Here is a 23,725-nt window from a genome sequence, read left to right as displayed (position 1 = left end):
AAACAGCAGGTGGAAAAGTTAACTACATTATAGTTATGACCAGATTATACCAAGGACAGGAGTTGCTACAATTCCAAGAACTGAACCACAAAGAAATGGGAACAAGTGGACCCTGGAACTGAAGATTAACTGTACCTAAAACAATCAAGATGATGCTGGTCAGATCACTGATGACCGATTTGAAGATGACTGTTAGGATGACTGTGCTGCTTCTGCAAGTAACCCTCCAACCCCAACTCTGTCTATAAGGCTCTCACCCCCTGCTTGTCGGCAGCAGGGAAGGGGGTAATCAACCTTTGGACAGGTGTCTGCCCCCCCCCCCCCGCCCCCCAGTTGCTGGTATCTGAAATAAAGCAAATGTTCCTTTCTACCAGCCTGGCCTGTCTATTGTCTTTTGAGCAGTGAGCAGCCAGACCCACATACACATACCTTCCGGTAACAAGTAGGTGCCAGAAAAGAATCAGAAGGCAGGCCCACAAAATTAAATCCCAGGCTCCCTGGGAAGATGCTGGAAAGGGCTGACCTCTGACTTGGCACCATCGTGGGCTCACAAATCGTGCAGACACTACTCAAACAGAACTTACATCTACATGAGTTACCTTCTCCCCTCAGCTTTTTGCTCCATACTCGGTCATGTACCTCTCTTTGCAACCACCAGGCTCCTCTGTCCATGGGATTCCCAAGACTGGAGTGGGTTGCCATTTCCTTCTCCAAAAGATCTTCCTGACCCACCCTAGGCCCTGTCTAAGTCTAGCCCTCCTCACTCTTTATCCACTGGACAGAACTTCTTGACAAAATCTGGGTCAGGAGGAGAATGAGGTGGGGAGGGGAATGGTTCTAAGCAATGTGCTAATTCTTTTTTTTAGTTTTTTTTTTTTTTAATTAATAAACTTTATTTTTAGAGCAGTTTTAAGTTCACAGAAAATTGAGTGCAAAATACTGAGAGTTTCCATATACTTCCCGTCCTGACACAACTGGGAAGTGCTCATTTTTAAAATACTTACTTCTCTTTATTTGGAAGGTGCTCAGTCTTTAAAACCATTTCCCTAAATGAATGATTTCCCCCCACCAAAACCCTTGAAATCTGCCAGTTCTTCATATCAACCTTCAATGGACATGGGAGCACCTCTGGGCTGGGGGTTGTGATCCAGTCCTTGGTCAGGGGTCGGAGTCAAGAGAACCGAGCAGTGGTCACAAGTCTGCCATCCACTGCCCAGACCGCCGACCTAACTTCCTCCTGTCTCAGTCCTCCACCCTGGAGAAAGTGGACAAGACTACGTTCTCATCTCTGCCTCCTGGGGAACAGAGACACTAGAAAAAGCTGGCACAGGTTGATAAGGTAGAAGCATCTGTACATTGAGAATGTCTGAAAAGGAAAATATCAAAGATGCAATGTTAAGACGTGTAAACAATATCATATGCCAGGAAAATAACTATAGTTTGAAACTGTAGTTGGAAAAGGTTTCTCAAATGTTTGTAAAACTGAATACCTAGGGACTTCCCTGGTGGTTCAATGGTTAAGAATCCATCTTCAAATGCAGGGAATATGGGTTCAACCCCTGGTTGGTGAACTAAGATCCCACATGCCACAGAGCAACTGAGACCGTACAGCGTAACGAGAGAGAAGGTCATAAACTGCAACCAAAGATCCCACATTCTGCAACTGAGATCTGACTCTGTCCAAAATAAATAAATAAATAAAATTTAAAAAAACTCGAATACCTAATGCAGAGTGCAAGGCTGCCAGATGAGCCGAGGCAGAAGGCAGGGCTACCCCGGTGACAGTCCTTTCACTATCTGCCCAACAGGAACAATTAGGTCTCAGCGGGCAGTTCTGTTTCATACCTGTTGGGAATAGGGCCCCCGAATGAGATAATAGACGTATTCACATTCCCAGTAGGTCATATGCATCAGCCTTGAAAACAGGCCCTTCCAACCTCAGTGCTCTTTGGCACTAACCCAGGCTGCATATATTGTAACAGCCTCCACTCGGTATAATTTCCAGTTTCTGCTTTCTCAGCCTTCCAATAAATGAGGGGGAAATGCCTTTGAATAGAGGAGGTTTGGACCAAAAGGTAGACTCTCTGAGATAATTTTGTTTGCAAAATGATGATATAATAAACCCACTCTATGCAACACTTCCCCTGTTATCACCCAGGCCAAATCCCCATCTCATTAGATTGATATATGTCCAGTGGCACATTAAAATGCACAGCAGTCTGTATAAGGAGATTGGATTTGTCCTGTAGATGAAACCCACAGCCATCACTCAGTGGGGGAAAGAATGAAGTCAAAGTGAGGACTTTGTGCATGGCTGGCATCTGGCCAACTCCACAGCACTGTGAGTCTGTATTTTCCCGTTATCACAGCATTTCACTCCCGGGACCCAAGGAGAGGCTGTCACCCGGCCCTTAGGCAGCATGGCCACAGACAGTCAGCTCTGTGACACTTGGACAAAGGGAAGAGGCATTAGGTCGGTCCCCATTCCGGGCCACAAAGGGGAGAGAGAGAATGGGGCAGTGGTTTGGTGTCTTTCACAGACCTCAGATGAAGCTGTGTTTACACTGTGTAAGGGAGGAGAGTGCAGTCTTTGAAATCCTGATGAGCTTTGGAGCTAGGTTCTTTTCTGTCCAGCTTAATACTGGCTTAGCTCTAAGCATTTATTTGCTGTTCAGAACGTGGAGGACTTGACAGTGCCCACAGAGGCAAGGATGCCCAGGCAGGCCACCTTCACCCACGACCTTCCCTCAGAGCCAAGGCAGAGGTTTGGTAAGTGTGACTGCAGCACAGGGGATGGGGGCAGAGGCGGGCAGAGGGGGGCAGAAGGGGTGGGCATTTCAGGCCAGGTGAATGTGAAAGTGAGGGTGCAAGTCGCTCAGTCGTGTCCGACTCTTTCCTACCCCATGGACTATATAGTCCCTGGATTCTCCAGGCCAGAATCCTGCAGTGGGTAGCCGTTTCCTTCTCCAGGGGAACTTTCCAACCCAGGGATCGAACCCAGGTCTCCCGCATTGCAGGAGGATTCTTTACCATCAGAGCTACAAGGGAAGCCTGACAATACTGGAGTGGGTAGCCTATCCCTTCTCCACTGGATCTTCCTGACCCAGGAATTGAACTGGGGTCTCCTGCACTGCAGGATTCTTTACCAGCTGAGCTACCAGGGAAGGTGACTATGGCTCTTCTGATTATTACACAAATTGAAGCCCCCAGGGCTGCCGAGACACATAGGTCCCCTGGCCATCCTTTCAATGGAAGGACAGAAAGAGACCTCCTGAAAGCTCCATCCCAAACCATAACCTTCTTATGCATCTGGGTGCATTTCCCTGGATCATCTGTGCCTACACAGCACCCTACACTCGCATCTCTTGTGATAGGTTTTGCACTGTTTCATCACTGAGTCCACGGCTGTCTTCTCTACTGTCGGGTCAGAGGAGTCCAGAGCAACTTCATCTTCAGCACCTAAGAGAATGGCTAGCCTCTCATTTGGAAAGATGTAGTGGTTGGATGGCTGAATGGATGGATGGGTAGTTGGGTGGGTAGGTAAGTGGGTGAGTGGATGGGTAGAGAGATGGATGGCTGATTTACTAATTCTGGTTGCTATAGCCTCCACTTCTAGAAGCAGAAATATGAACAGAAATCCTGTTTTCTGAATACTTTTAGACATATAAGAAGCAGGAATCTATAAACCAGAACGTTCCTGTGAGAGTCCTGGGCTGTTTTGCACCTCCAAAGAGGTTTTGATATTTCAGAGAAGGCTCCAAACTTCGAATGCCAATGTAAACAAAACCCACTGAGGTTAACTTATAGCTTGTTCACACAGATGTAAAGCCAGCTTTGATTCTCCCTAAAATCCTGCATGTTTTGCCACTGCTTCAAGGATTTTAGGAGAAGCTACCCTAAAGACTATGACATTTTTTCCCCTTTGTTTCTAATCATACTAGGAAGCACTGATTTACCCTTGTAGAGACTTGGCGATGCTTCAAGTTCGCCCACTCCTGTGGATCTACAAAGTGCAGATGGCAGAGGAGTAAAGATGAGAAGGAAAATTTAAAGGGGGAAATGGCAACAACAACAACAAAAATAATGTTAAACAGGAGGGCTCCCTTCTGTCCCTCTGGCTGAGAAATCATTCAAGAGCCTCATGCACTTTGCAGTAGTTCCCAATGGGGAGCTGTGTTCACACCCCAGGCAAAGACTTCAGAAATCGCAGTATGGCCAATGCAGGCTTCAGCTCCTGGAGTGATGAATGTGCATGCTAAAATTACCTTGATCTCCATTATCCAGCCGAGCGGTGTCAAAAGAGTAAGGCATCAGCAATGAGTCCTCCCCCGTGGCTTAAAAGCCTGCCTGTCAATCTAAACTAAACAAACCCTGCTCTGCCTCAGAGAAGAGGAAATGCCTTTACCTCTGGAGGTGCAGCCATTGGCTGGGTCAATTTCCTTCCCATCAACTTTAAATGCCCAGCGACCTGGCACATTGACGTTTGTTGTCTCTTGGATGTTCACAATATCAGGGGTTCTTGACCCCGGCAGGCTGAAGAAATTGGTGAGGTTTCCACCATTAAATCCTGCCTAGAGCACAAAAGAAAGAGCAGACTTCTGAGCATACACACCATCCCCATTTGGTTTACTTGCCCAATGTCTTATTCTCAGAGCCCAGCACAACCTGAAATCAAGAGACAAAATTTAACTTTTCCTGAAGCCCCTGGGGCCACCATTCCAGATGACAAAGGCCCACTAGTTCATGCCACTTCCTGGATCAAGGTAGCAAAGATAGGCGAGACTAATCCCTCAGCGCACCTGCTAGACCAGACGTGCTTCTCCAGTTCAAAGCAAGATCCCTCCCCACCCACCGCTGGATGCTGAGAGCGTAGGCAGAGAGTGCAATGCTTCAGAAACACGTAAAGAATGCCCCAGAGTACCACCTACTTGCGCCATCACTCCCCCAAGACCTGTCAGGGGATCGCCACCACTCGCAGTCCCAGTGGTCCAGTTGATCTCATAATAATTGAAGAGCGTAAATGTGTAGGAGCCATCAGATACCAGGACGGCTTGGAAGGTGTTCACCTGCAGGATGAGAATGGGTGGGTGCGGGGGTCTCATGACTTGCGTTCCCCACCATCTCCCCAGTCGCAGCTTCCTTACCCTCCCCTTTCCCCACCCCCAAGCTGCCCAGAGCGGCTGCCAGGCCCCTCTTGCTCTGCCTTCTCTCCAAATACGTTCTTGCCTCCAGTGGGAAAAGCAAGACATGTGGGGTTGTGCATCCAGAGGAGAAATTGCCTGAGAATTACCTACAGGCTGACTCAGCGCCCCTCTTAACATCTCTGAGTGGTACCAGAAAGGAAAGTCAGAGGCCGGCTCAGCATGTGATAATCCTGAGTACCTATAGATGGCAGCATGGGAATAAACTATAGGAAGCCGTCAGGTCGGGGAGAGGGCTGTGAGCACCTGTTCCCAGAACTGTGGGGTGGGCTGGGGGAGGGGGAGCAGGGCATGCAAATGCCAGTCGGTGTGACTCCAGCGGTGGCATGGGCCCTTATCTCTGGCTCCCTGGAAAACACGGCTAACCTTGGTGAGATGTCTTCCCCTCTCTTAGGTGAAGCTTGGAAAGTGCTTTTTAAAAAGCACGTTGTGGGGAGAAATTACTCCTCTAATGGAGCATTCATGCATCACTTTATATCTGCAAAATTCTCACCGTGCCCCCCTTCCCATCTGTACCTCATCCAATATTAAAATGGGCAGTTTTTTTTGGCCCATTCACATCTCAGGAGCTAAGAAAGCTGAGGGCTGGGACTTCCCTTGAGGTCCAGTGGCTAAAAATCCACTTTCCAAGGCAAGGGACCCGGGTTCAGTCCCCGGTTGGGGAGCTACGATCCCACATGTTGCAAGGCAACTAAGCCCTGGAGCTACAATTACTGAGCCTGTGCATGCTGCAATGAAGACCCAGTGCAGCCAAAATAATTTTTTTTTTTTAAAGAAGGAAAACTGAGGGCTAAGTGAAACAAATTGCTGGACTTGCCACAATGACCCAACAACAGAAAACGGGACGGACCCAGAGCTCCCAGTCTGATCTCCGAGTGCACTGTATTATATACTGTCTTAATTTTCAACTTTTAAGGACAGAGATGTTATACAAATTCAAACCAGCCCTGCAAACAGTTTCCAGAAAGAAGCTGTAGCAAACTCTGTCCTTTACTTCTTTCCTTTGCTAATCCCTACCCCTTGATGTGTGTTTTCAGGAAATTCAAGTAAAACTAGAGATGAAAGGAGAGACTGCTTTGACCTTTCCCATTCAAACCCAGCATTTTCCCAGCTGCCTGATACCATCCTGGTTAACAATCTGTCAGACGCAGAGGAACACCCACATCCTTATCCTGTGTAATCAAACTGGGCGAGAGGATCTTGGAAGCCCCAAATCTCCCATCCTAGACAGTCCCAGGGAGGGAGAAGAGGTGCAAGTAAAGAAAAGCCGTTTTTGTAACCGAGAACTTTCTCCTTGCGCTCTGCGCTTGCCACGGCCGATGGCGTTTACGATAGAGCCGCCCAGGTATATGCCTCCTTCTCTGGCCCTGTGCAACAAAGGAGCAAAGTGGGACACAGAGGGGACCCAGCAGTCAGCCTCATGCCGCTGTGGGGTCGGGTTCAAGAGACAGGCATAGAATCAAGGTCATGCAAAAACCAAGGCTAAACCCTCCTTCAGACCAGGATGCTCCTTCAGGATGTGAATTCCTTCTGAAATAAATTTGGAAATATCTCGTATCCAAGCAGGTCTTGAAAGCAACGCATGTCTGACCCCAGAAGTCAGCTCATAACCAACTAATCATGCTTAAGAACGTTCCAGAAGCTGCCTCACCCTCAGGCACCTTCTCACTTACTCTCACACACACCCCTCCCCCCAACACACACACACAGGTAATTCTACAACCTGCGTTTAAGACTCTTCTGGATCTGTTCTTGTAAAACCATGTTTTCAATTCTTGAAAAGCCCTTTTGTGCTACTTCGTGTTCGTGCTAAGTCGCTTCAGTCCTGTCTGACTCTTTGTGACCCCATGGACTGTAGCCCACCAGGCTCCTCCGTCCATGGGGTCTTCCAGGCAAGAATGCTAGAGTGGGTTGACATTTCCTCCTCCAGGGGATCTTCCTGACCCAAGGGTTGAACCTGCGTCTCGTGCATTGGCAGGCAGATGCTTTACCACTGAGCCACCAGGGAAGCCCTTATGATACTTCAAAGGACTTTTAATGCTACATAACGGGGGCAACAGAGGAAAGAGGTTAGGATTTGGAGATACGAGACTTGGTTTGCACCCTGCTCTGCCTTGTATAAGGTTCAAATCCCTTTTCTTGACCCTTGGGCAAGTTACTTAACCTCTCTGGGCCTGTTCCCTCACCTTTAAAGTGGAAGGCGAGCTTCCACAGGTCAATGATTTGCAGAGATACGGCTAAATGATTTGCAGGCATAGCCTAATACAGCCCGGGGTTCATGGCCAGCCTCAATAAATATTAGTTTTCCGTCTTTAAAGTAAACAGGTCCCCATCCCCTTGACTTTCTATTGGACTTCTAAAAGATCTCTCATGTCCTATGTTTAACTGGCCTGTTGATACGTGTTCTTCTAAAGAAGGGGAGGCCTGGGATAAGGGTAAACAGGAGAGGGGGCAGATTTCAAAGATAAGGATGGATAGACACTCCTGCAGCCCTGGAGGATTTTTATCATCTTTCTCTCCCAGGAGCTCAAAGCACTTAGATGTTACCTCATTCATCCTCATGGAAAGAGTCCTCACCTAGTCTAGAAATTTACTCCAAAGTACAAACCAGAAAGTATCTAAATTATCTTGCCATTTTTACTGCCAATGGAAGTTGTTTTTTTTTTTAAAGGTGGTCAGCATTTGATGGGCATTTTTTTCTCTTTTTTTTCTCCCACTGACACTAAAATTTATTGATCACTGGCATCCTGCATTCTAACACTGTAAGGTATGAGAGTTGAGGACATAAAACATCACCCGAGGAGCTGTTAGCAATCCATAACATGACAGAGGGAAATGTATGCTTCTTTAGAGGTTATTTCTAGCCAATGCATCCCTTGTTTAAACTTGTTTCTTTCTGTGGTCCAGAACATCTTAGCGATACAGTGCAACCCGACGCTACGGTCAGGAGGTGCAAAGAGGGTGCTTACTGCCTGGCAGCTACAAACTGCAAACGCAGCTTTTTCACCCCTCTCTCTCTCTCTCTCTCAATCCCTCTCCTTCTCTCCCTCTCTCCCTCTTTCTCCCTCTCTCCCTCTCTCCCTCTCTCTCTCCCTCTCTCCCTCTCTCTCTCTAACTCAGTAGTTTTTGTTCCACCCTTAAACAACTGACTCATCGCCAAGGAAATTGGAAAACAGATGGAATTGGAAACAATCCTAAGAAAGCGAAGGGCAGATTTTTGAGTGTCTTTGCTTACTGGAAATTATACATCGAAGACCCATCTGTTACTTCAAAGATCTCCATTGCCAAAGTCACCCAAACAAATGGCAAGCTTTCCTGAAAACTCTGTTCTGTCCTTTTATATAGAAAGTTGATTATCTCTATAATAATGCCAGTGATAATCTTTCTTATTTGACTTTTATTTGATTGCTCATTTGGGGTTTCTGAGCAGATGTTTAAACTTTATTCATGAAAACGCTTTAACTGCCCACTCCAATTAGCATCAAAGATGAATAATTCTAGCCCCGGTCACAACTTTTTTAAAAAAGGTCATAACATAATAAAATGAGCCAGATCATTTGGCCCAACAGTGGCACCCTATTTTCCTTTTCCTATCAGGTTTTGTGGAAAAAGGGTAAAAAAAGGAAATTAGCTGATGGAGAGAGGCTTTTGTGCCTCTGGTAAGAGAAAGGGACCTTTGGTTCCCTGATTGTTCCCTAATCATAAGGGGTCTCAGTGCCTCAATCACTCTCCTGCAAAACAGAAATGCTACCCACTACAAGGAAAGTGAGGAGGGCTTCCTTCTAGACATTTGTGATGATTCGTGACAGAGACGACACAGCTTCTAAACATTATTACAGCCGACCAGACTGGTTAGGTGTGATGGCTCCCTCTGTTTCCTAAAAAGTGAGTTGGCAAGACTCCTCAGTTTAACTCAAGGAAACCGACATTCTTCAGCTCTAACAATTAGGCTCCTTGAGAGTAGTGAAGATGGATAAGAATTAGGTGTCAGGACATGAAGTGGAAAATGGAAAATATGAATGATTACAGGCGTGGTGCTGCTCCCTCCGTAAAACGTGACTTCCTCCCAGGTCACAATGAAAACCCAAGTGGCAGAGAAGGTTGCCATGTCTTTGAAGTACTTCCTGATGTCCTTGGTGGCTCTCCTCAAGATGACAGGGTCCATGGTCTCTCTGTAATAGATCTCGCCTCGAATCCCATTGTGCACATCTGCCCAAAAGGGAGCAATGAAGGCCCTCCCATCCGTCAGGGGGAAAGATTCAGGTGTGAACTGGCTCACGAGCACGTTGAAGGAGACAACTCCGTTGTTATTGACCTACAAAAATAGGAGAGGTTTTGCACAGTGTATTTGAGACTGTGACAATTTCAGAGTCATAAACCAAAACAGACGTTTACCTAATCATGTGAATGGAAACAACTTTTAAACCACTGAATTAGAACCTCCAGACAGCAGCTTCCATTGCTCAACTAGGAGGTTCGTTTGCTTCCAGACAAACTCATCAATTTCCTTTCACTTTCAATTTGTAGTCAGCGTCATTTCTTTAATAATCAGCCTCATTTTCATGTTCTCTATTCCTGTCTTTGTTTACACTTATCAAACGCTATTGGACTGTGTGTGTGTGTGTGTGTGTGTGTGTGTATGTATTGAGTTAGGCAGCAGCTTATGTGGACAATAAAGAAGGTCTAGAGTTACAGACGCAAATTGACAGAAAAAAACAACATGGAAGCAAAAGGTTAAATTTAAAAATTAAGGAACTCTGTATTAGACCTTGATTCCTATTATATGACAAGAGAGGAGTGTCAGTAAAAGATAGATCAAATACTCCATCATCAAACTCAGATCTCAGATGAACCACATCCCACTCTGAGACATTTAAAGGATTTCTATTGATGTCACAACCACTCTGAACACAGAAAAGGGACAAGGTAATAATCTACAGATGAGCCCAATTCCATTATAGCTCTTGTAGTCTGGGGACTTCTTTGTGTAATCTCTGCACAAAATGGAGACATGAAAGCTTTACATTGTATATGTAAATGACTATCTTACAATGATTTCTTCATGATTTGTAAATGGCTTAGTAAGCTTACTAAATCTTACTGCAAGTAACAAGCCAATATACATACTCATAAGCAGAATCTGTAAAAAATTTGCCTCTGTCTGTGTCTGCAGCTCAATAAGTTGGTCCATGAAGCTCATATAACTCAAGGGCTTGTACAGTTTCAACAGCACGAATGTCAGTGATGGGAATCCTTCCAATTCCTCAATACAGAAATACTCTATTGTTAGGTTCATATTAATTAGAAATATTATGGACATTAATGGTGATCCAGATCCCAGAGGTTGGTTATCAGTATCTGAGCCACGGGTACGTCAACCTATTTTGGAAGCAAGGGTGTGTGGTTTGAAAAGGAAGCTGGAGACCTAGCTACAAAGACATTAAGAGCCCATTGTCTGCAAGTCAGCAAACAACCCAGAATCTTGAGCAAGACTACATGACTCTGGAAACTCAGGGAACAATTTGCCGTCAAATAAGTCTGCCCCAAATTAAGGACTCTCCTTCTGCAAAAGCAAGAATTCTTCAGAATCCATGTCACACAATACAGTGAAGGAGAAAGAGGAGTTTAACTAAATACACATGTTTTGGCTAGTGGTCTAGGAGACCAAGGCTTCCAGAATGGAAGCCCTGAGAATACCTCTTATCTCCAAAATCAGGTCAATATATTCAGAAACTTACCATCACCTGTTACAGACCAAGGAGGCTATACAGTAAGTAGAGCATAAAGGGCAATTCAAGATGCCAGAGCAATGTGTTTTCTAGGAAATAATGGTGTAATTAAAACACACAAACTAGCAGAGGAAGTTTGTGATGACTCAGATGTGTTTCGATTATCTTCTATAGTTAAAGGCGGTGGTTCTCAAACTTTGACGGGCATCAGAATCCCTTGGAGGGCTAGTTAAAACACAGATTGCTGCCTGCCTCCCAGATTCCATAGGTCTGGGGTGGGGCCTGATAAGTGACATTTCTATCAAGTGCCCAGGTGGTACTAAAGCTGCAAGTTCAAGGACCATGGATGATGTAATGGAAGAGGAAACTGTTTTCTGGTGGGACTTAGCCCTGAGCTATCAATAAAAAAGCAGAGAAGTCAGAAGTCCCAGACACAGAGATGACCAGAGATGGAGGTGTTCGGAGTTTGATTTCTTCCTCCGGGGCAGAACATAGGAAAAATTGGAATGTAATATAATACATTTTCTTTATTCAGTTCTTTAAGACCAAAGATTAAGACAGGTTTGATTGCTCTGAACCTTTTCATCAATGTGCAGTAGTCTCACTAGCAGCAATTCCAATGGTAAAAAATAAAAAATAACCTGAGAACACAGGGGCCCAGGAGAGCTCTGACAGCAAATGATACCATTTCTTCATGCAGCTTTGATAGTGAAACCCTATGGCAGATCTCAGACCCTTTGAGGGTGGCTGATTCTATAAACAACGTTAAATAATAGTGGATTACCCCTCTCCTCTGCTCTGCCTCTGCTCCAAATTGGTAGGAAGTCCAAGAAGAGCAGATGCCTAAACTCTTCACACCCCCAGAAGGGAAAGAAAAATGAGATTACTCCTATTGGTGGTTCACTGTATCTTTTTATCTTGTCTAGTGGCAGAAATAATGTTCCTGGCATTGGGGCCTCTGCGTCTCTTCGGTGTTTAATCACCCACAAAAGCAATTTATTGCCCTGTATACTCCTCTACTATGAACATTAGCCATTAAATATACCTTTGACTTCCTTAATCATAAAACCTATCAGCTCATGAAATCTCAGAACTCGTCATCTGGGCTGCCAATAAATCCTCCATTCCCAGAGCCCTGGAAAAAGGTATTTAAAATACTTTTCCTTAATGACAAACAAGGCGGGGAGAGCCATAGAGCAACAGCTGTCGTTTCTCACTTACGTAGACAGTACGGTAAGGAACGCCGAAGAAGAAGACGGGAATGGCTAGCTTAATCTCAGATGAGCTTCCATCGTCCACTTTAGGGGTTTTGGTGTCATTCTGCCAAAATGGATACATGAGTTCCCTGGGCTGAACTGTCAAGAGAGAGGGTGGTTAGGTAGACGGCAGATCCCCTCTCCATTAGGCAAGCTGCTTCCCTCCCACCCACTAGAGCCCGCTTCTTCCAGTAAGTTACAAATGGCACGCACGTCAGATGGGCTTTTCATTTATCCTAAACCTCAGCTGGACACAGCGTGTGATCTCCTGCCTCTGGAAAGAGGAGCATGGAAGTGATGATGTTTCTCCTTAAGAGAAATCACTTCCTGCTTCATTCTATATTTTCATACATTTAGGAGACAGCAGTGGTTATCGCTGGCTGGAAGGCTGTGAAATTGACCCTGCCTGGAGCTCTCAGAGCACTGAGTGGTGCCTCTGGCTGTGGCGGGGCTTGGCCGGCTAGATCCTTGATCAGAAGGCAGCACAGAGAATGTGGCCGGTGGCTCTGAAATTCCCTCCTAGCTCAAGAATTCTACTATCAAGGCTTTTCCTGAAAGGAGTCCCCTTCTTCCCACTGCACAATAGGAAAAGATAGCAGATCCCAGAGGAAACAGACAGTAGTTGGATCTGGGACAAGGGTGGGAGGAGAGGGTTTGTAGTAAGTGGCCCGTGAATGACCTTGATTGAGCTCCAGCCCCGTGAGAAGGCTCTCTGCCCAGCTCCTGTTTACAAAGACATGGGATACTCTGGGGCACAGGAGGTTGGGCCTCTGTGAGCTCTTTGGAGAGGAGGCTCGGGGATCTGACTTATCACCCTGGTCAAAGGTGAGAGTCATCACACAGATACATACACCTCACCTCCTGCAAACCTGTCACCACCTCTCTTGGCAACTTGGCTTATTTCTCAAAAGTTTCTCATCCAAACTCTTGCAAAGGGTGGCCCAGTTCATAGAAATTAGAAAGCTTCTCTAGGGTCTTATTACCAGTGCTCAGGTCCAATGGGTTGTGTGAACTAATCTACATTTGGGATTACATTACATTAATTAATTACATTCCACTAATACTTTTTCTCTGCCGGTATCCTTTCTCTTCTTGGATGAAAATAAAGCAATAGGACATCATCTTTTCTTCCATGTTCTAAAACTGTGTGTTAGTTTCCAGGGACAGCGGTGCATCCATCTGGGGCTTCTGCTGACAGTTCGTGAGGTACCTAATTGCCATAATCCAGAGGTTGACACTCCATTCTCAGGTTGGGTGGAGGGGGGCCCTCCTTGGAAAAGTCCCTGCTCGGTGTTGATAGAGCCGATAGGCTAGTGAGCAAGCTCCTCTGGGAGTCTTTTAGTGAGCAGATGGCATTTCATGGAAGAGCGCAACAGAGTGACCAGAAAGTCACTCAGCAGGGCCAGGTGCCAGCTTCTCTCCTCCTGAAGAAGGGAATTCCAGGAGGTCTGCCTGGAGGAAGAGCTCCTCTGTTGCCAAGGGTTAATATTAGAGGAAAGCGGGGAAAAGGAGTCTGGTCTTTAGTGAACAAGCCAGCCTGCAGAAGTCTCTGCAAAGCTAGCCAAAGGGAGGAGCTTTCAGAGGCGCTATAATTAATTTCATCACAGGAGCTCTCAGCCCACGTGCTTTATTTAGTGTCACAATCAGTAGACAAGAAAGGATTCTTCTCTAACAGTCATAATTACATAGACGTAACAAACTCCAAATTCCTAGAAGGGAGGAATTTTTTTAAAAATTTCTTTGTGATCTTTATCATAGTATTCTATACAGGTACTTATTAAATTTGAAGGGTAATGAGCTTTCTCAAATTAATAATAATAATAAATCAAATCTTGCTATGGATTTATCCTTCATGGGGAACTATTTAGGAGTGATGCCCAAGTGTAAATAAGGGCCTGATTCATGCTGAATTGTAATCATTTGAATGGAGAGATTAATTTGTATTCAGGGCAGCACTGACCACGCTGCCAAGGAAATGGAAACTCGTCACCCCTCTTGGAGGAGACAGAGAATGATGGTCAGAGAGACTGTCTCTAACTTCTCTCTCTGCTCCAAAGGCAATGCAAATTTGCAAGAGTCCTTTCTTCATGAGTGATCCTAACTAGTTCATGATTTTGGACAGGAAAAGAATGAACAATCAAAAATTTTCAATATAAGAATACAAAGAAAGAAAAAATAAGCATACAAAGAATCAGGATATCTAATATTGCAAGTATGTAGCAAATACTTGTTGAATGAAAAAAAAAAGATGTTTAATAAAAGATAAAAGAGAGAAGGTTTAAACTATGGTAATTTTCACTTTAGTAGTCATTACCATTATAAAAATATGACTTGTTAACAGCATGGCTTATTGATAGCATCAGAGTTAATAAAAGAAAACTCCTTATTCATGCTGATCTTCAGCAGGGAATTTACAGTAAACATAACTATGTTTCCAGACGTTTTTTTCCCCCAACAAATAAGACATACTTTCTTAGTGCAGCAGTAGGTGAGGGGCAGAGGGACTCATTATTGTGGGGTTTCATACCACGACCTGCCCGATATAGCTGCTTAAATTTTTCTAACCCTAGAAAAACGGCAGGGCTCCACATGCCTCATACATCTGTTCCCTCAGACTTGTGATCATGTGTCCATTCAACTAAACAAACAAAACCAAGAAAGATGCTCTAGAATTTTGGCTAGGAAAGTTTCAAATCAATATAAACTTTTCTACCTTTCTTGTCTAAAATTCAAAAACTGTAGAAAGAAATCCATGCAATCTTTTACCTACCCCAGGCAATGCTACAGAAAGAAAAAAGAGAAATCACGGAGGGGAATAATTTTCTTATTTCACTTGGCAGTTTTAGATTTTTGGCCATTGGAAATGGTCACTGAGACTCAAGTCACCGACATTAACGTCATTGAACCTTCCTGATTTTGGCTTAAATAAGTGTATTTTTTTTTTAAGTTTGTGCCACCAGTTCGATGCCTTCATTGGAATCAGTCATCAGGGTGCACACGCACCAGCCTTGTGTACTTTTAAGGAAAATAATTCGCATTATCTTAAAGACCAACTCCATTTACATGGGGCAACCTGGTATACGCAAATTGTGTTCGAAGTGAAATAAGAAAAAGTAGGGACGCAAGTGAACATCATTCAAAGTTAATATATTTTGCCCTTGACAACCAAATTTAATTTACATTTTTCTTGTTATAGCAGTAGACACATGTACACCTGCCCTGACAATTATGGCTCCAACAAAAGCATCTCTTTATAAATTCAAGAGAGTGCTAATCACGAGCTTTATGGAATTTTGTAGTACTCACCTTGGTGCCATACAAGTGCGAAGATGAAAGAGACCCAAATTCTAAGTAATGATGAATAATTCATCCTGGAATTTTAAAAAGAAAAAGAAAAAAATCCCCAGCTTGCCAGAGTAAACAGAACACCAGGTGCATTTGGTGGCAAATCCCAAGACACATCACAACCATCACAGAGCATTCACATAGCAGCATCAACAGTTCTGAGTCAGGCTGAAGTGCCCTGGATGCTGGTAGGGCCTCTTAAGTTCAATTCTTCGTGGACAAATTAGATTCCCCCATGAGAAGCAGTTTGGAAGTGTAATGAATCACTTAAGTTGTCAGGAAATTATATAGAATCAATGAGCAAACAACCAGTCAAGGAAAGGCATCTCTGCTCCAGCTACTAGAGCCCTGAAAACCAGCACCTCACTCTAAAGATGCCTGGTGTGTCTCTAGAACAGACATCCATCCTCTGTGAGACCAGGCTATCTAATTTTCACAACAGCTTTCATTCAAGATCCAGTAAAAGTCAGTTAAAGTACATGTGGTCCTACAGGTAGGAGGATTTAGAGTTTGCTGTCCCCTCCTCTAAGGGCTTCCCAGGTGGCTCAGTGGTAAAGGATCCGCCTGCCAATGCAAGAGACGCTGCAGACTCGGGTTCCATCCCTGGGTTGGGAAGATACCCTGGAGGAGAAAATGACAACCTACTCCAGTATTCTTGCCTGGAAAATTCCATGGACAGAGGAGCCTGGCGAGCTCCATGGGGTTGCAAAGAATCAGACACGGCTGAGTATGCACACACATCCCCTTTTCTAAAGTATGGAGCCAGGCCATCATTTTGAAGTGCTGACCAAAGTCACAGGCAGTATAAGATTCTGTCCACTGACCATCCAAACATGAAATAAATAATAGACACATAACAAAAAAAGAATCATGTCAGGATGGTTCCTTGAAATTACAATACAAATAGATTCCAGTACAAAAGCAAGTCATTAGTCGCAGCAAATTAGTTAGAGAAAGAACATCACAAAAGTGAACTTGTTTTCATTTTAGTTACAATCCGTTGAATCAGTGGCTTTACCCTTGGACAGTCTGTGCTGCTATGTAGAGCTAAAATGCAAGCTCCCAGTTATACATACATCTGGAACCGAAGCGAGTGCAGAGGAAACCCTGAAGCTTGCTCCCGGCAGCATTCTTAAAATCCTTCCCTTATTATTGGAAGCTATCACAATTCATCAGCCAAACTTCCAAGGAAAAATCAGTGAACCTCCTCTGTGAGTTTTATTGTAAATCTTCAGTTGTCAAGCACACACATTGAAATCTCAAGCACATCATAAATATTCGTCAGTTTTGCTGAAAACGTGACTAAGACTTCAGCAGAGATCACACACAGTTTTTAGCAGAAGGAGATGTCAGGCAGGTTTAAGACTGAAGTCCTTAGGGAAACAGTTCAGAGAGCAGGAAGGATTCATTTAAATATTTGTATTTATGAAAAATGTCACTAACCTGTTCGGCAGGGACTGGAGGAATTGAGTCGGAAATATTAAGCCAAATCTTGGTAAACCCGGAAAAAATTAGGTAAAACAAGAATTCATGTCAGTTCTCCCCCACTTGCTGCCAATTATTTCTGATTCCTGAAATGATGTCTGAATCCCCTACTCTTAAAACCAAAAATTCAGTTAGTCCTGTGCTAGAGTCAGATAAGTGTTGAGTTGCAATCAAGTTTTTTTCCTATTGATTAAGGAAAAGTAAATCTAAAGATCAGTTTCAGGATTGCGTAGAGAGGTTCTTTTCCTGAAAAACTAGACCTTTTTCTCCCCCCTCCCCCCTCCCACCCCTTAAAAAAAGTAGATTCAGATGGAAATGTCAGTTACTTGGAGCTGAAACCTTGGTCCTTTCTGATCAGAATCTCTTTGCACTGAAAACATAAAAGAACCCCCCCCCCCCACTTCTACCTTTGTACCAAAAAAGGGAACTGTATAACGTTACAAAATTAGCATCCACCAGGGAAGGATTAAAACTCCAAACAAAGCTGTGCCTCCAACATTTAAATGAAGCTGGTTTGCTACTAAAGTCTTTTTTTGTCTCTCTGGTTTTGAACAGTTGCCACTGATACACTCTACTCTGTTTTTTCACAGGTATGCATGAAGTATTTAAAGAAATGCTCTCAGAAGTTTCTAGGTTTTATTCCTGCCACTGTCTCTCTGATTCACCTCAAGGCAGAGGATTAGGCCAGGGAACAGGTAAGCAGCGTGAAGCATGATCTTTCACAAGGGAAAAATCAAAGGCTCTGAACACCTCCACAGATGCCCAGCGAGGGTCCTCGGAGGGTGTGGGGGAGATAGAACCCCTCCTGATAAATTTTGCTCTAGGTATTTAAACATCATGAACAAGGCTAAAACCGTTTCCAGTTCTGTGGATGCAGAATGAGAAACATTGGCTAAGGCAGAAACGAAGTTTATTATCCGAAATTATTAAAGTGAGACTTGTTTTAAAAAAAGGAAATCATTCAAATGTAGCAGGGAAAAACTCTCTGTAAATTAATAGGAATTTAAAAATTGCTCCAAATTTATCTCTGACCAGACATTTAAACGTCAACTGTGTCAAAAGACATAACTCCAGTTTTGAGTACGTTGTCCTAAAATGGACAAGAGGTTTGGGGAACTGATTTTTCAGTCTAAATTAGTCAATAATTTTTTTTTCCAAAATCCTGTGGTAATTCAGTAGGGTTTTTACCTTACCCTCTATATATATTTACTTTTAGATGTGTCAAATAACTATCTTCCTCTGAGAGGCACATATTTATATAACAGAAAGTCTGACTTTGGGGGTGTCTGTTCCAAATAAAATTAAACTCCAATCCAAGACTCACCTTGAAAAGCATTTTCCTTGCCCAGTCTTTATTAAGGTGTTAGTCCTGTAGTCAACCTAAATGCCATGAAGCAAAATAGTTGGTTCTACTTTAACAACTCCTAGTGGTATAATAACTGCTTTGGTCTTCTTTCTTCGTGCACTCACGGACATTTGTATTCAGCCATTTGATCATATTAAACGCTTCATCCTTCTTGAGCAGGACTGCTCCTGGGATACACGCCACCTGGGTTTAACAAGATACACGAGATGGCCGTGTCCATGGCTCAGAATGGCTGGTTCTGGGTGTGAGCAAGTGCCAGGTGCCTGAGAGCAGACGGGCTGATGTATCGCTGGTTGGGCTGGGGAGCCAGTCGGTGAGTGTGTACTTCAAGTGCACACTCAGTGGTCACAGAAGTGAAAAAATGACAAAAATCTCTTTTTATGCCATGTCGGCAGGAGGACTTATTTTGTTGAAGGGATGATGTGAGCCAAGATTCGACAAGATTTAGACCTAAGGTGGTGTGGGAGTGGCTTGGAGCCAGTAACCCAAGACTCTTTGTGTTTTACAAAGACGGCAGAGATGGATGCTGCTTTTTAGGCAGGAGGATAGAGAGTTCAAACAAACAAAACAAAACAAAAAATCTAATTCCCTAAAAACAAAGTCAGCCTTATATACTGATTGTTTTTGTTTTGTTTTCTTCAGTTTCTTATGCCTTTTGTGAAAGAAATAGATTTGAGCTAGTTTGAAATGATGCAGTGAGAAGTGTGGTAGGCTGCAAGCCTCAAGCTGTGAGCTCCTCAATCAGGCTCAGCCTCACTGCTGGAGCCAAGGGAGAGCCTCCCAGTGACTGGACCACGGGGTAGTACAATGGCCTCGTCACTTTCCACCCAAAGAAGGACTCCTCTAATGGGCAATTTTTGCTCTAGAGAACCTAGCTGAGGTGACAAAGACTGTGTCAAGCCTTCAACTGAGGCAGCTCTATTATGCCAAAATCAGGGTCTAATTGAGAAAACCTTGCACTTGTGTATGTAATTTTATGTATTAGGATTTTATATATAAATAACTGGGCTGCCCTGGTGGCTCAGATGTTAAAGAATCTGCCTGCAGTGCAGGAGACCCAGGTTCGATCCCTGAGCCAGGAAGATCCTCTCTAGAAGGGAATGGCTATCCACTCCAGTATTCTTGCCTGGAAAATTCCATGGACAGAGCTGGTGGTCTAGAGTCCATGGGGTAACAAAGAGTCGGACATTTCTGAGCAACAAGAATTCATATACATACATACATACATATACATATATCATATGTGTGAATATATATATATATATATACACATATATATATATATGGGTGGGGGGAGAGAGAGAGGTTGAAATGCCCAAATTACTGGGACAGATGGCAGAAGAAGGAATTAAAAGTCTCAGAAGAATGAACGTGTTGGATGTCCACAGGCATAGAATTCTAGGTAAAAACAGCATCTGACTAGAGAACCTACTTTATGACAAAAGGGATGTGACAGCATGCCCAAAATTATAGTAGGAGCCACAGGTTGGAGCAGCACCCCGAGAGGAGAAATCCACGGGTCCAGGTACCAAGGTGTGGAAGCAGGAGTAGCCCCACTTGTGATCACTCCCGAGGATTATTGAGAGACTTTGGCTCCCCAACCCCTCATCTCCAGGTTGCGCAGAGTTTGACATCCTGGTTCCCAAGAGGGCATACTCTCACCAGAGGACATGACAAGAGTCCTGCTGAGCTGCAAGCTGTGGCTGTGACGCTGTCTGGGCACCCCGGGCTCCCCGTGGCAGAGACTAGCGGGAAAGATGAGCCACCACCCCATCAGGAACCCCTGACTCTGACGAGCAGGAGGCGGTGGCGCTGCTGCTGCATATACAGCTGCAAGGCGTAAGGTGTGTGGAGCGCAGGTGACACATTACGGCAGCTCTTGATGCTCCCTCAGCTGATTGTGACTGTGATGGACAAGCACAGCAACCTAGCCTGAGCAGCGTATGGTTACCGGGGATTCAGACTCCTCAGAAACCACAAGGTACACCATCGAGAGCCGCAGAGGTGATGGAACGGACGGTGAGAGAGGGGGATGATGGGTTCCAGTCAGGGGCCTGAAGCCAACTGCAGGGGCCATAGTGCACTCCTTTGACCTCCCCTTTCTGAGGGTCCCCTCGGGAAGGGAAGTCCACCAGAGCCCTGGACGAGCTGGCCCTGATCATGGATGGAGAGCTGCATCTATACACGGCATGGGGTGGACTGTGGTCCGTACAGATGTGCACCACTCAGATCCACCCTACAGAAAAGGATGCTCTGAAGCCCCAGAGCATGGTTAGCTGACAGCTTCCAGTGGCTGGCTCCTCTGGTGTCTGCATCCGTGTTCAAGCTGAGGTTATGTTCTTGTGTTCCTCCACCCATGACTGAGAAAAGCTTTGTATAAAGGACCTAAGTGAGAGTCACAGGCATTCTTTGCTCCAGAGCATCTTATTGGGTTTGCAGACCTTGTCAGGTCTATGGCACAGTGTGATGCCCTCTGTTGCCCCATCCTTCTTTTCCCCCTTTTCCTTCACAGGTGTAATTCCCCAATAAGCCTTTTGCACTTTTTCCTCCACCTTAGCATCTGCTTCCCAGACAGCTGAATCTGTGACAGCTGAATCTGATGTCTTGGATAAATATACCAGCCCTCTGCAACTGATCATTCTGCTTCGTTGTGTAATCTGCCATGGAGATGCCACATGTTTCTGTAGTGCATTTGTTTCTACCACTTATCCATCGATGGATTAATGTTCAACCTCCTAGATCTAGCTCGACAAAGTGATTACATCTAAGGTTATGTATTTATTTGGCTGGGCCGGGTCTCAGTCGTGGCACATGGGCTTAGTTGCTCCTTGGCATGTGGGAATCTTAGTTCCCTGACCAGGGACTGAACCTGCATCCCCTGCATTACAAGGCGGATTCTTAACCACTGGACCAGCAGGGAAGTCTCTTCATCTAATGTTATGCTTAGCATTCTCCCCGAAAATGGTGGTTAGTCATAGCAGAGTCCTTGAAATGGATGAGCTGATATAGAAAATGCAATTATGCTCATGAAGACCTCCTAAATAGTAAAGATGTTCACAATGAAAAGTTCTCAAGAGCGCTGCATCTCTAAGTTTGTTTCTCTTGCTGTCTTGGAATCTTTGTTCTTATACACCTGGGTTAACTTTCATAAAATGGTCCTCATGCAGTCTGTTAGTTTTTCCATCTTAAGAGCAAAATGTTTAAAAACCTGATGTCATATTCCTAAAATTTTTCATATTTAGTAGTATCATGGTAATCATTTTGTAACAGTAAGCTGGAAGCATTAGGAGTTTAAATTGTAACACAGATGCTCTAGGACCTGTCTTTTTAAAGAATTAATATTATTTACCTCCAGGTAATTTTCTTTTTTTGGTGGGGGGGTTTCCCTGGTGGCTCAGCGGTAAAGAATCCATCTGCCAAGCAGGAGACTGGTATTCGATCCCTGGGTCAGGAAGATCCCCGGGAGAAGGAAATGCAACTCACTCCAGTATTCTTGCCTGGGAAATCCCATGAACAGAGGAGCCTGGCGGGCTGCAGTCTACGGGCTTGCAAAACAGTCGAACACCACTTAGTGACTAAACAGTAACATTTTTCTTTTTGTGCTGATCTTAGTCTAGACACTGAACTCTTAATTATGAGAAAAAAGGCATTGACTCTTGGAAGATCACATGGAATAACATTAATGTTTATTAGCTAACTAGCAAGACTTTCTAGATCTAAGATCTCAATAATAAAAGATGCTCAGCTCTGAAACTTAAAGGAGGACTCAGATATTTTCTGAAGTTAACTCTAGAATTTACCTCTAGGCAAGGGGTTTGTAATAGCTAATTCTAAGCACACCAACATAACCAAAAAACCCCTCAACCAGTCGTATTCTAACATCCTTGCTAGTACATTAGCAATAAAGATGAAAAGGAGTTGGGGAAAGACACTTTGTATTCCCTATTCACCAAGTAGTTCTTCTTAGAAGAATTTCACTGGTTGGAAAGAAGCAGTTCTGATTAAAGCTTACTGCAGACAATAAACAGGGTTTCAGGGCTATTTGTCTATCACTTTTCAAGGGCACTCTGCTGAAACAAATGCTGGTACATTGTTAAGGATGAATAGTACATATACCTTCTCCAGTTGAAGTGAAACCTCACTCACCAGTGATTTAACAATTGCAGATTCCAAGGAAAGAAAGCTCCTAAGACAGACAATTTGTATGGCTCATGCAAATCCTTTGTGTGTAGAATTCAAGTGGCTGGATCTGCATGCCTAATTGGGAAGAATCCCATCTTGATTGCCCTAACCAGGAATTACTATCAAGCCCAAGATCAGTAAAATCTTAGATTTTGCAGGGAGGTGACAAGTAATAAAATCAGAAAAAAAAAAAAAAAAAAAAGAAAAGTGTTCTTTTTTGTAACTCCAGTGGAGAACAATTTGGTGACATCCATCAAAATTACTCTGAGCTCAGTCATTAAAGAGTCTGACTGCAATGCAGGAGACCTGGGTTTGATCCCTGGGTCGGGAAGATTCCCTGGAGAAGGAAATGGCAACCCACTCCTGTATTCTTGCCTGGAGAATCCCATGGACAGATGAGCCTGGCGGGCTACAATCTATGGGTCGAAAGAGTCAGACATGACTGAGTGACTAAACACGCACACCAAAATCACAAATACTCTGACTTTTAGGTGGGAAAATCACCTGGAGGAGGGAAAGGCTACCCACTCCAGTATCCTGGCCTGGAGAATTCCATGGACTTAGTCCATGGGGTCGCAAAGAGTCGGACACAACTGAGCAACTTTCACTTTTTCACTTTCTGACCTTTGATTTAGCAATCCCACTTCTGGGAATGTATTCTAGTTTTATTTCGAACATGTAAAAGAATGTATGCTTTTTACCACAGCAAACTGGAAAAAGTAGAAAAGAGAGAGAGGGAGGGAGAGTGGGAGAGAGAGTAAAGAAAGACTGAAATGTCTATCAATAAGGTATTGATCAGGAATTTCCTTAGTGGTCCAGTGGTTAAGACTTAGTGCTTCCAAAGCAAGGGGGTGAGGGTTCAATTCTTGGTTGGGGAACTGAGATCCCGCATGCTACATGGCACATCCAAAAATTGTAAAAATAAGGTGTGGTCAAATAAATTATAAATCACATCTAAAATAGAATACTATATGCGTTCTATGCTCTGTCCTGTCCAACTCTTTGTGACCCCATGGACTGTAGCCCACCAGGCTCCTCTGTCCATGGGATTTTTCAGGCAAGAAGACTGGAATGGGTTGATGATATAATATAAACAAAGCATAAGATCATTTTGTATATGGTGTTAGAGAGAGATTTCCAAGATAGATTTTAAGTGAAAAA

General features: G+C 44.2%; 1 protein-coding gene across 1 annotated transcript in view; it reads right to left on the bottom strand.

Annotated features, from left to right (window-relative positions):
• LOC122449695 (tubulin-specific chaperone cofactor E-like protein) overlaps positions 1–23,725 on the bottom strand; it is a 161,419-nt gene that overhangs the window by 65,541 nt on the left and 72,153 nt on the right. The window contains exons 8-12 of the mRNA XM_043481606.1: positions 15,493–15,557; positions 12,152–12,285; positions 9,229–9,516; positions 4,929–5,066; positions 4,406–4,571 (exon numbers count right to left, since the gene is read on the bottom strand). Of these exons, the coding sequence (XP_043337541.1) occupies positions 4,406–4,571; positions 4,929–5,066; positions 9,229–9,516; positions 12,152–12,285; positions 15,493–15,557 (791 nt within the window). The remainder of the gene's footprint in view (positions 1–4,405; positions 4,572–4,928; positions 5,067–9,228; positions 9,517–12,151; positions 12,286–15,492; positions 15,558–23,725) is intronic.

This window comes from Cervus canadensis, chromosome 11, assembly GCF_019320065.1.
Source record: "Cervus canadensis isolate Bull #8, Minnesota chromosome 11, ASM1932006v1, whole genome shotgun sequence".
NCBI classification, from domain to species: domain Eukaryota; kingdom Metazoa; phylum Chordata; class Mammalia; order Artiodactyla; family Cervidae; genus Cervus; species Cervus canadensis.
Note: the sequence above shows the minus strand (reverse complement) of the source record. Positions and strands in the feature narration are given on the sequence as shown.